The sequence below is a fragment of the Meleagris gallopavo genome, chromosome 1 (genome assembly GCF_000146605.3).
Source record: "Meleagris gallopavo isolate NT-WF06-2002-E0010 breed Aviagen turkey brand Nicholas breeding stock chromosome 1, Turkey_5.1, whole genome shotgun sequence".
NCBI classification, from domain to species: Eukaryota; Metazoa; Chordata; class Aves; order Galliformes; family Phasianidae; genus Meleagris; species Meleagris gallopavo.
In genome coordinates, this window is record NC_015011.2 from 50,875,380 (window position 1) to 50,887,760 (window position 12,381).

The 12,381-nt window shown below is 39.2% G+C and overlaps 1 protein-coding gene across 2 annotated transcripts; it reads left to right on the forward strand.

Annotated features, from left to right (window-relative positions):
* The first annotated feature begins 30 nt into the window (after nt 1-30).
* Nucleotides 31-9,328, forward strand: NFYB (nuclear transcription factor Y subunit beta). Of its 2 annotated transcripts, none has more exons than XM_010712357.3 (7): nt 31-175; nt 2,050-2,143; nt 2,605-2,735; nt 4,486-4,683; nt 6,596-6,677; nt 8,596-8,675; nt 8,886-9,328. In XM_010712357.3, exons 1-7 carry the CDS (start codon nt 128-130, stop codon nt 8,916-8,918), a joined length of 666 nt encoding a protein of 221 aa, XP_010710659.1. In that variant the 5' UTR covers nt 31-127; the 3' UTR covers nt 8,919-9,328. The 2 variants fall into 2 exon arrangements, with proteins under 2 accessions (XP_010710659.1, XP_003202421.2); XM_003202373.4 differs by lacking the exon at nt 31-175 and adding an exon at nt 578-749.
* Nucleotides 9,329-12,381: the final 3,053 nt, after the last annotated feature.

Sequence of the window (12,381 nt, forward strand, 5' to 3'; positions counted from 1 at the left end):
AAAAAAAAAGCCTTGCTAATTATCAGGTGCACATAAATAAAAATGGAAATGTGGACACAGAAGAGAACAAAAGGAAAAATGGTACCTGAAAAATGCATTAATCTAATGAGGTCAAAAGTGCCAAGAGATGCAGCGGGTTTTGAGAAGAGATTCAAGCAAGAATTGTCCTTTGAAGGCAAGTAGAGCTGATGAAAGCAATGGGAGTTTCCTAAGCAATGTTACTGGGACTTGGCTATGAGGATAAGGGGGGGGCAGCTTGCAGAATGGGTGGGCGGAAGCAGGTGAGCTATCCCATCATAGTATCTTGAAAGGCATGCTTCATAGAAGGCTGTGAGGGAACCTCAAGGCATTTCAACTAGAACTGGGGCTGAATGAATTTCCTGCTTAGGATTTGTGGGGTCCATAATTCTGAGTTAAATTTGAACAGGGACCGGAGCCGAAACTGAGCTCTGAGAACGAGACTATCAGAAAAATCCCAAATTAATTTTGGAAGCAGCTTTTGGGATTTAGCAGACTACAGAACATAACCACTTTGAATTACAAAAGGCAGAGTGGCGTGGCTGTTCTGAGGAGAGGCGATACCAGTTTTGGTGTTCTTGATGCTCAGGATTGCTGTACCTTTTCACAGTTGTTACAGTGAGCTGAGTAAGCAAACTCTGGACACTGGAAAATTGAGAAGTGAAGTCTTCTTACAAAGAGCCTGCAGCACACAGACAAAGCAGTCTGCTGTGACACCTGGCATGAGGAAGGTAAAGCTTAAGGCGCTGCCCTTCTTCAGACAGAGCTGCTCTGTGTGAAATAAAACTGTTTTAAAAGCCCATCAGAAAGGACCAGAAGTACTTTACAGGAAGCAGCAGGCAGTGCTGTGCACTGGAGAAGTAGAAGAGTTCTTCCTTTAAGCAGCTCCTACGGCTGCATCCAGCTATGTAATGCTGCTGTGAATGCCTGCAAGTGCTCAGGTTTCATGTGTGTCTGTGGCCGAGCGTGGCACCGGATGTTGCTTCAACATTTGTAAGCAAAACCTCAGCCCTTGCAGCCACAGAGCTCAGATTTGAGAGAGGTTTGGTTTCTCATATTTCTGGGAGGTGTAAAAATAGCACAGGCCTGGCTCACCCTCACCTTCTTCCAGGCCAATGGGAGCCGCAGGCTCTTGTTGGCAGTGACCACAGCACAGTCAAATGCCTTCCTCCCTCCCTTCCTCTGCTGCCTTTCAGGGCATAGAACGGGGATGACAGAGTGAGCAGGTAAAGTGCAAAATGTTATCAGAAGTGTGTGGCATCCACAGCCAAGAAAGTCTGAGGTGAAGGAAAATCTGGTATTGTGCATGGAAAGGTGCTCAAAAATACCTCTAGGTTTCTGAGCCATTGTAGAAAGAATTCTGCACATGCTGGGAGCCCCTTCCAACAGTTCTTGGGTTTTTTTTTTTTTTGCATTGCTTCTGCTCTCTAGAAGCAGCATCATTATGATCTTATGTAGATGAAAACAAAAACAGAAAAGTGATATTTGAGATTTATGGGAACTAAATGCTCCGCAAAAGTTTATTTTCAAGGCATCAATAAGAAAAAAGTCAAGGTTGTTCAAATTCATGATATTGCAGTTTAGTCTGATTGCCTGGGATTTTGCTTTTTCATTCCTAAAGATGCTTGGCCCTGATACATGACCTGGGGGTGGGCTATAGGTTGTCATTTAAAAAATAAACAAACAAACAAAAAAACACCAAAAAAAACCTACCTCACAAAATAAAACCAAAACTGTTATTAGGAAGTGCTAACCTTTGATTTAATGGAGTACATTAAGGTACTTAACTTAGCTTTTTTGTATGAATGAGAAATAGCTGCAAGAATTGTTCTTCACTGTGTTGCATCTGAAGGAATGATCAAAGTCAAAGCAATTAGTAAAGTGCAGCAACGATGAGAGTTCTCAAATAGCAAAATATTCAGGCTGTAACAATTGGTTCTCATTGAAGTGCTGTTTTCCAGCAGTAGCTGCTCTTAGCTGCTCTTAGCTTGTAACAGACATACCTGAAAGCATTGCTTCTTCTGGTTTTAGATGGATGGTGATAGCTCCACGACGGACGCTTCTCAGTTAGGAATTGCTGGAGATTACATTGGTGGCAGTCACTATGTGATACAGCCTCATGATGGTAAGAAATGTAAATATTATTATTTTTGTCTCTATAATCTCATTTCAGTTCTTGTGAAGTTCTCTGCTGTCATTTCCAAGCTATGAATTGATAATTGTTTGTATTCATAATGCCTTACTGTATAAAGCATTTTTCCTGCAGTCTGAAGGTAGGTTTGGGAGTTATCAGTGTTGATACTGAGTCCCTGGGGGTAATGACAAAGACCTTGCCTTTCTAGGAAAGAGTTTTTGTTTTGACATGACGTTTCTGTGTATAATGAGATAAGTATGGTACCAAACACATGAAAGTACTGTGGTATTACATCTATCATTTGTGGATTTGGCTTTTTTTGTTTTCACTTTAGTTATTTCTACATTATTAATACAGTGGGCTTTCAAAAGTCATTAATCTTTCAGTTTAAGATTTTAAACTTGACTTATTGCCTGTTATCTACCAAATACAATTTCTGTTAACTTCTTCAGACACAGAGGACAGCATGAATGATCATGAAGATACAAATGGTTCAAAGGAGAGTTTTAGAGAACAAGATATCTATCTTCCAATTGCAAATGTGGCAAGGATAATGAAAAACGCCATACCCCAAACAGGAAAGGTAATATTCTCATCTTCTAAAGAAAATCTAGTATTGAGTTTTGTTCCTTTCTCTGAGTGAACTGAAGCTGGCAGAGCTGCATTTTCTGGACAGGAGGCAGTTGTGATCAAATTCTTTTTTTTTTTTTAAGATTTCAGAAAGCTTTTAGTAATTTCTATAATTACAGGAACTGCAACAGGGCTCCTCTAGGGCTTTCAAGGGCGTTATTTTTTCAAAGATCTTTTCTGTGATGTTGTCAACGAGGTCAGACTTGGTGACAATCCCGTATCACTAAGAACTTTTTCTACGGAATTATGTCCTAAAAAAAGTAATTTTCTGCTTCGAGTTGTTTAAAATGTGGAATAAGTGGAACTTTTTGGATGAAATAATAATCCATTTCTTTTCCTGAAGGAAAGAGAACACTCAGGTCATTTTAGCATTTGGATATGTAAAGATTCAGGCAATAGAAGACTAAGAGCCTGCTTTATACCATGCAGCAAGCAAGGCCAGATATTGGAAGACTTATTTTATTTCTTTCTTCTAAGAATAGACTCTTAAATCAATTCTGAGCTGGCAATAGAATAAGCATTTAAATGTTCTACCTGTTTATGTTAAAACTTTGCAGGGCTCCTATTACTTGCTGCTTTAACTTCTAGCTAAGACTGCCTTTTTTTTTTTTTTTGTACATTCCTTCAAATAGAAGCAAGGCATAATTTTCTTGCATCTGCTCGTACTTTCACAGTGTTCAGGGCTTTCTGGAAATCTGGGTGTTACATTTTTATCTTTGCTGTGAAAATTTCCTCACTGGTCCATATTGTCATAAATTTTTAGCAATCAAGATGAGATTTTTCTCAAGAATTCAGCATATGGGATGCCAAGCTCTCTTGAAAAATCAGGGAGGTTTTTGTGAAAAGCTACAAGGGAAGCTGTTGGCTGATGAGTATTTCTGAAAATCTGGCTCTATCCCTCTGAAAATATCAGAGGAATTGAAGATCCTGCATAGTTACCACTTTATTTTAAGGGGAATACAAATAGTTCTTCTCACGTGAAGAATAAGGATCTTAATTATTATAATCCTTCAGTTGGCTCCTGTCAGCTTCCCTAATAATCTTGAGCAATGCTCGCTGTTATTTTAAGTGAGGTAAATTTCTTTGTCCAGCTGAAAAGCAGAATCAAATATATTTATTTCATTCTTGCCAGAGGCATGTGTTTCTTCAGCTGAATTCTCATTTGGAAAATATATACAGGAATATTAAAGCACTGGAGGAGCTTGCTGCTAGGCATGTATTTCAGTCCCTGAATCCAGTCAGGGTAAAAAAAAAACAAACAAAAAACTCATCATGGTCAGGTTGGTGAGAATGTACTGCAGTGGGTTGGAACTGTTGGTCTATTGAAAGGAAGGTGTGAGTGGGCTGTGACGTTGTAATGAGCAGGTTTGAAGAAGAGGAGTGGGTAAGCAAATCCAGGCACAGTATTGATACATTGAGCATCTGTACATATGAAGCTTCATACAGAGCACAATTATGAGTTCAGAAAATGCTGACAGTTCTGCCGAAATAGTAAAACTTCATTTAAAACCATTACAGCTGTGCTTACATAGAGTAGTGATGACATCCAGTGGCTATCTCACATACATACCTAAATGGCAACATCACCGGATGGTGGGATGCTTCCTTTATTATCTATTACTATCTAACTTTCATGTTTTTTTTTATTATTTATTTTTAATTTTCTCAGATCTTAATCATTTTCTGATACTTCTCCTCTCTAGATTGCTAAGGATGCAAAAGAATGTGTGCAAGAGTGTGTAAGTGAATTCATCAGCTTTATAACGTCAGAAGCAAGTGAGAGGTGTCACCAAGAGAAAAGAAAGACCATCAATGGGGAGGATATTCTCTTTGCCATGTCTACCTTGGGATTTGATAGCTATGTTGAGCCTCTGAAGTTATACCTCCAAAAATTCAGAGAGGTTGGTCTGTACTTCGATGTTTCCTCACTTATTTGTCCTGATTGTGTTTATTCTTAGCCTTTTGTAGGAATTCTGTAATGGCTAACTTGCACAGTATCTCACAGTAATTGTCAGGGAATAATAGGGACTAATGTAGCATTTTAAAATGTTTCAGAAGCTCTCAGGAGAAAAGAGTAAGCAAGCATTTTGATTAGACTTGCTGTGATTCAAAGTAGTTAAAGCTTCCAACAAATAACTTCTGTAATACATATGGAAGTAAATCACTAAATTCTTTAAAAGCACCTATTAAGAATACTTAATTTGATCTTTGGGTTCAATCAATAAAACTGTACTGGATGGCATCCTCTGAGGATCTGGCCTAATGCCCACTGTTTGGGCTTTGGATCTGAAAAAGTTTTTTCTCGTGTGGGAATAGTGATTCGAATGAAGGACTATTTATTACAGTGGTGTTCCAATTTGCTCTTTGTTATTGCTTGTCTGTTAATTTGCTTTTGATACTTTGTATCTGCTAGGTATGAGATCCAGGCATTTTCCTTTACCCTTTCTCTAGCAGTAATTTTTTTTTTTCCCCTTTCAGCAATTTAATTGGAATCTTTTTCCCCACTTCCTCCTACCTGGAGACTAAAGAAAATTTTACTTCTTTATTCTGTATTCTGCTACCTCAAAGTACCAGATGTAAGCAAACAAATCAAAGGCATTTTCATCCAATGACCTCTCTTCCTTAAATCTTGAATGAAGAAGTTGTTCAGGGTTAGAATAATCATGGAAAGAGGCTTTACTGGCATGAGTGAAGCAGGGAGGTCTGAATTGGCACTGCTGTAGGAAGAGATGCTCTTCAGATATTCTCTGTTCTGTAAATCCAAGTTTTTCAATTAACAGGGCTAGGCTCACTAGCAGTATTTAATTTGCTGATAGCACTTGAAGCTTCCACTTCCCAGGAGGTCATTTGTTATGATGGACTGTGAGAGGGAGTTTAACTGAGTAACAGGAGGTGAAATCTAAAAATTGAAGCATGGCTGTCTGCTGTCTTTTCCCACTTCTGTATAGCAGTAACAACACTTTTGATGGCACAGGCATGTGCTTTAATTAAAGCAAGTGATGCCTATCTAGTGATGGTACTTCTGGAGAAGTCTGAAGTGGATCTATTCTGCTCTTCTTCTGAATGTCCATCTTTTGCAGATGTGTATGGTAGCAGAGTATTGAGATTATTTTTTTTAAATGGTTTTGGGTGGCTTGGACAGTTCTGGCCATCAGTTTTAAGCCTCCATTCTGCCTTCTCTTGGGTACTGCATGAGGATTTCTGTTTTGTAGCTTGTGTTTATTCTCCATCAAACAGTTGCAGAGAATCCTTTTTTTTTTTCTTAATATGTTTTTAGTTTTTTTTCCTGCAGGTTCTTATGTAATAGTACAGATCATCAAACTTCATAATTAAAGAACTGCACACAGATGACTGGGAGCCTTGGCTTTCTGTGTTGATATCCTTTCTGGCTGCAGTCCTTGCTGTAGGGAAAGAAATCCAATATCTTGGTTTTAAATGTCAACCCTTAGCTGTATGATGATGGCACTTGAATATGGTTGGTGGGCAAAAGTTGTGCACTCACTAGTTCTGAGACTGTGATTCCATGTAAACATGCTAGCTGCTGCTTCTGGATTGCTGCACATCTCTGACTTTGTGCAGAAGTTGTAAACTTCTAGAACTACACAATGCTAATTTTGCAGAGTTTTGGTTTCTGAGGAGTATGACTAAGATTAAAAAAATGCCCTTTGCTTGTTCTTGTATTATGCACAGTCTTAAATACAAGTTTTGTAGGTCTTGGATTTCAAAGTCCAGCTCAACTTCCAAACTTTGGATTCTTCAAGCAATCTCATGCCAAGAATGCTCTAATGTGGATACCCGTTTTCTTCTGTCCAGGCAATGAAAGGAGAAAAGGGAATTGGGGGAACAGTTACAACTGGAGATGGTTTAAGTGAGGAGCTCACAGAAGAAGCATTTAGTAAGTAATACTCTTTAGTTGTTTTCATTATCGTTACGAGTTTTCTGAAAATCATGCGTCCTTTAGACATGATAATTCTTAACCAAGGAAGAGATTCTGGGCTGGTCACATGCGTTGTATCTATGATCCATGAGACTTCCATTTGAGAAGTCTGGAGGATACTCTCTGCTTTTCTGCCTTATCCCAGTCAGAATTTATATCAAAATGAAGACAGTGGGAAATACTGGCACAGTAGTAATAACTCCTGTCAACTGTGGGAGACTTCTAAGCACATACATTAGTGCCAGTATTTTCCTCTATACTTAAACGTGGATTGTAATGAAAGATGTAAGATTGTTTGTTATGTGGGTTTTATTCTTTTAATTTACAATTAAGGGTTTACTATTTGGATTTCCTAATCTTTATCTGCATTGTCTCACGGAATAGCTCTTCTGGTTTAGAAGTAGTAAGGCATGAACTAGGCCCAATTTATTAACCTGGGTTGCAGCTGAGATGCTTGTGGTCTGTTTACACACATACACACACATCATAGAATTGTACAACTGAAAAAAGGATTCCTATTCCATCTGTGGATCATCTGTCCCAACAAATCTGATGTTATATTATTATTATTATTATTATTATAATACCATTAAGTGGCAGAAGGCCGAAGATCTGTTCCATGTCCCTTTTTCAAATAATCCAGGCCTGGGAGGCTCAGAATGCCCTATGAAATAAGCATTAATTTGCTGTGATTTGAAGAGAGCAGCTTTGGAAGAGAGGAGTCAGTGTTGGCAGGATGCCCAGGGAGATGTTGCAGTAGCAGAAAGGCGGGGAGAGGGATTTCTTTGAAGTGAGTGGTGGTGTCACGTGCTGCGGGCGTTTCTTCTCTGTAGAGGCGCTGCTATGGATCCCTTCAGGGCTGTGGTCTCGCAGCAGTAATAGCTGTGCTGCTGCAGCATAGCCTGTAGTTCTTCCTCGTAGATCTGCACCACATCTGGGTCAGAGAGCTGGCATTAAGCTGTTCAATGTATGTGGTGAAGGGTGCTGTGATTTTAAATCTGTCTAGATCTGTGGAGATCTTTAAAGCCTCACTTAACTTGCCAGCTTAAGCGTTTGAAAGTTAATACAATGAAGCAAAAACAAGCTTCAGCTTTTGTATTGAAGCTGTTAGGATAACACTGTTTTGATATTTTTATGGCTTTTGTCTCTTGTACAGAGTGCTATGCTATATAACAACTTAACTTACAACTTGGAGGCTTTGCTTCCAGCTAACACTTGCAACACGTAGTTACTCTGAATGTCACAGAGCTTACCGTATGCATTACTGTAAGGGTTTGGCTTAGGGCATCATCCCTAAATTTTCTCTATAAATGTCAGAAGTACTTCTTACTCAGTTCATTGGCCTCATCTTTCCTCTATAAAATTCAGAGCTCTTGTGTGGTAACCTGAAAGGCACGCTGAAGTCATCCAGTGTAATGTCAGCTGCCTCCATGTTAGAGCTTTTATAAAGAAGTACTGCTTTTTCACTGAGCATACACATGCATGAGGAACTCAAGAGCTAACCTCATGTCTAAACAAAACAAACTCCGAATTATCCAGATTTCTTAGAGTATTGAATGCTGGAGATTGCTTTTTTTGGTGGTCAGATGGCAAAATCCAGTCCTCAGTGTACTGCTGTGTATGTTCTGCCTCACATATGTATCTTACTTCTAGCTTATCCGATGCAAAATCCAGGTGAATTTAGGTTCTGAACTGCTGGTGGAGATATGTAGCACTTGGTAACAAGCATGGCTGATGTAGCTGTCATGAGAGGAACTGTTCCACAGACCCAGGAGCATTCCACAACTAAACGTTTTGTAGATAATACACACTTCAAACAGGGCTCCATGTATCCCGTGGTTCTTGTCTAACTTCCTTAAAATGCTTTTTCTTTCAGCTAATCAGTTGCCAGCGGGCTTAATAACTACAGACGGCCAGCAGCAGAATGTTATGGTCTATACAACATCGTATCAGCAGGTACAGTATCCTATCATCTGTTTTCCCTTCTGCTGCAAAAACTCAAATGCTAACTCAGCTGCCTTGCTCTGAAAGGCAAAACCTGATGATATTTTTAGTACTTTGGTGGCTGTTGTGACATTCCAGTCCTCTGACAACTCAAGGCTGCTGATGGCGATGCTGTTTCAAAACGTGTGAAGTTGAATGTAAGCTTCCATTTTCTTTCTCCAGATCTCCGGTGTTCAACAAATTCAGTTCTCATGATTTGAAGAAAACTTTGGATCTGGGAACGTGAGATGCAGAAGCTGTGCAACTCTAACGAAAAGACAGTTTTAATGACTGGTGAAGAGATTTCTCTCTTTGTATATTAAATAGCTGTAATGTAGCTACCTGAAGCTTGACTAATTGAGGTATGAATTCTGACTCAAATCTTTTTCATGAATAATTTTAAAGAAACAAATTGGATTTTAAAGGTATTAAAGTATTTTTGTTTTGTACAAGAGTTTGTTGCTCTGTATAACTCCTGTATGCATTGTATATTGCAATTTATTACTGTCAGAGATTTGTAGACAGTTTCTTATTTTCATATTGAATCATGTTACTTTTGTAATTCAGGTAAACAGCTGGGTTAATTCATGTTTACCCTTTGAATAAAATTGTAAGGGTAAAGTTCATTTTTGAATGCAAGTTGCCTTTATTATAAAGATTGAGTTGGTCTTGGTTATGTAACTTGTCTTGCATGACAACCTCAGCTAACTTTAGATGTCATTATATTTATTGAAATTTTGAAAGGGACTTTTTCTCACAAAACTGCAGCTCAGAGGAATTGCTACAACTGTTTTTTATGTAACTTGAAAGTTAGAAGTAAATCAGAAACAAGCGATGCTCTACTACGGTTAGAGACTTAGAGCTAGTCAACAGTGTTAATTAAAACACTGATGGTGTATGATGCAGGTCTTCATTTCGTTTTTTTTCAGTCGCATTAGCTCCTTAGACTGACTTTGGTATGTTTAAGGTGGTCTTTGTGCTACTGAAAATAGCTCTTCCTTTTTATGTATGGTTTTTAGTATCCAAAACTTAGAAATTCTACGGTAGTGAGGGGTGGGGGGGATTTTATAGTCCTTGTGGTAAGAGACCTCATTTTAACTTTTTTCTGAGATGTTTTCAGGTTGCTTGTGAGACTGTGGGAACTCAAATGTGTTAGCAGCTCTCTGTGTACAGTGTGTGTGTGAGCGCGTATGTGCGAGTGACTGAAACTGGGACGAGCGGTACAAATCTGCAACGAATGATAGACTTCAACTTTGCTGTCTCTTTTCTGGTTTTGCAATAAACTCTAACTAGAGAATGTAGTTCTGCATATTTAGCAAACTGTTCTTGGTAACATTGCTGTTTCTTTAATAGCTAGGTGGGTGATTTTGTTAGATGCCCTTCCTTAGCCTGTTAAGATAGGGGTGATGGGTTTAGTAATTGCGTGCAATTTGGAACCTTCTGTTTTTTCTACTTCTTGCAAGAGACTAACGTGTAATCTTTATTCTTCCATTTACCTGTCATTAATTTAAACAAATCACGCCTTGCCTTCATTGCCATACCATTTGTTGTTGGTTTTGTCTTTACACAAACAAGTAACCATTTAATAATGGAAAAATATCTCAACTGAGCCATCTCAGAAACCTGAAATAGCCAATTCTGTGCTACTCCAAAACTTTTATGTATGTGTGGATTTAAACAGTGTTCTTACAAGCCAGCATGATGCTGTGGTAGTCCAGGCAGATGTTCTGGGGTTTGTGGCAGTCTGCCGTTCTTCAGCAGCTACACCTCTAAACAAATGGAATTTTGCATTAAATGTACAACTGGACAACACAGTCACTACAGGAGCCCCTTTGGTTTGTATTCAGTTTCTTTAAGGCTGCCATACCCTTTTCCCATTGCAAATTTGGCTGCCAAGCTGCGATTACTGCTAAGGAGAAGCTAGAGGTTTGGCAGCTGGATGTGTAGAAAGGGAGTGAAGGGTGTCTGACTCATTTGCTTGAGATCAATTGCATCTTTCTTGCTCTGCCTGCTCTTCTGTGAGCTTAGGTTAAGGGGTTCTCTTGAATTTATGGTTTATGAACTATCATCAGAGCAAAGGAGTCAATACTGCTTTGTTTTGCTTTTCCTATACTCCCTCCCACACCCCACTCCACTCCATGTGGTTGAGGGACAAAGCTGTGTCACCCTTGTTCCATTCTCTTCCTGAAAATACACCTGTGGAAGTAATTGTTTGTAGAGTGTTATAGTGCTGATAAAGCATATGTGGTCCTACATATGGAAATAATGGAAGGAACTTGTCTAAATTTATACTGGTCAATGGTAGTTAACACAACCACAACTCAACCAACCCTCCACATATTCTCACCTTCTTACTTGTCAGTACTCAGTCTTTAAAAGTAGCTTATATCATAAATGGTAGTAACCATTTCTGCTACATTCCATCTGCTTCTGTAGAATTGCAGTCTTTTTGGTTGTCCAAGTGTTTTGTTTGAACTAAAACAGCTCAGAACTGAGCTTGAGGTCAAGACAGCAGTGGCAGCCTGTGCCAGAAGCTGAGAAAAAGTATGATTGAAACAAATAGCAGTGATACTCAGAGACCTCTTTTCAAACAGTGTCTTTCTCAGGTACCTCTCCATGACACAAATTTTTTTCTGCCTTAACTTAATGATCCTTGTTCCACACACACAGTGGAACCAGTACAAGAAAAGCACGGAAACACCATACCTGTAATCAAAATGCAATCGTAAGGAAAGCTAAGCTTGGAGTTCTTCCGTGCCCTGTTTTCATTGGATGTTCAAAGGAAGCTGATGCTCTGCCTTTATCAATCTTGCTGATGTAAGTGTGTGTCTTTACTGTTCTATTTATTCCTTGGTTCTGGTCTTTGCTGAACGTTAAACGGGTGTTTGGGAAATGTGAGGTGGGACATCCCAAACAGCAGCTGACCACGCTTATCTGCCTTGTAGCCAAAAATCAGTGAGATGTCTTCCTTGAAACGCCAAGTAAATGCGCTGTGAATCGTGTCAAATAAGCAGATGGCCCCCACTGTCGTTTTGAGATGATCCCCACTAACGTGCCATAAGCAGCTATAGGTGCAGAAGGATAGAGATTGATTCCTCTCCTGCCGTCAGCAGGAGGAGAACATATGGGCCACTGCACACGCACAGGAGCTGCCTCAATGAAGAGCAACACTGAGCATAGGGGAAAGCCAAAGGCCTTTCCCCAGCGCCTCCCTGTCATGATGAGAGCTGGCAGCAGCCTTGCTTGTAGCTTAAAATTCTTCATTTTGTAGAGCTTTGGGTGTGATTAATGTTCCAGTTGTCATGCAGACTTGCTGCTTCCATTCTATTTAAAGAGAGAAGACAACTTGCTTGTAAATTGCTGCATTCCCAGATCACGCAAGCCAGATTTTTTTTCAATTTCAATTTGTACTGAATAAAATAATGGATTTTTTTCACTTAAACGTGAAGTGAATTTTCTTCTATTTGTAAATCAAAGAAGCCCACACATCAATTCTGGGATGAATAATGCCATAAAGAACTATCTTATATTGAGTCCAAGTAGTCCATATGAAGAATGTAAATGTTGATAATTCAAGCGATGATTATGTTTCTGCTCCTTTTTCCACAAGGTTTGATGGAATGAAAAGTGATGGTAGAAGGATGCCTCACTCAGAACATGAGCCCTTTACTCCTCCTTG

Bases quoted from the DNA above. Each gene is read 5' to 3' on its own strand.
- NFYB (XM_003202373.4), top strand. From the start codon at position 600: ATGCTCAGGATTGCTGTACCTTTTCACAGTTGTTACAGTGAGCTGAGT. The intron at 2,144-2,604 runs GTAAGAAATGTA...TAACTTCTTCAG, and splicing joins TGTGATACAGCCTCATGATG to ACACAGAGGACAGCATGAAT. The intron at 4,684-6,595 runs GTTGGTCTGTAC...TCTTCTGTCCAG, and splicing joins ACCTCCAAAAATTCAGAGAG to GCAATGAAAGGAGAAAAGGG.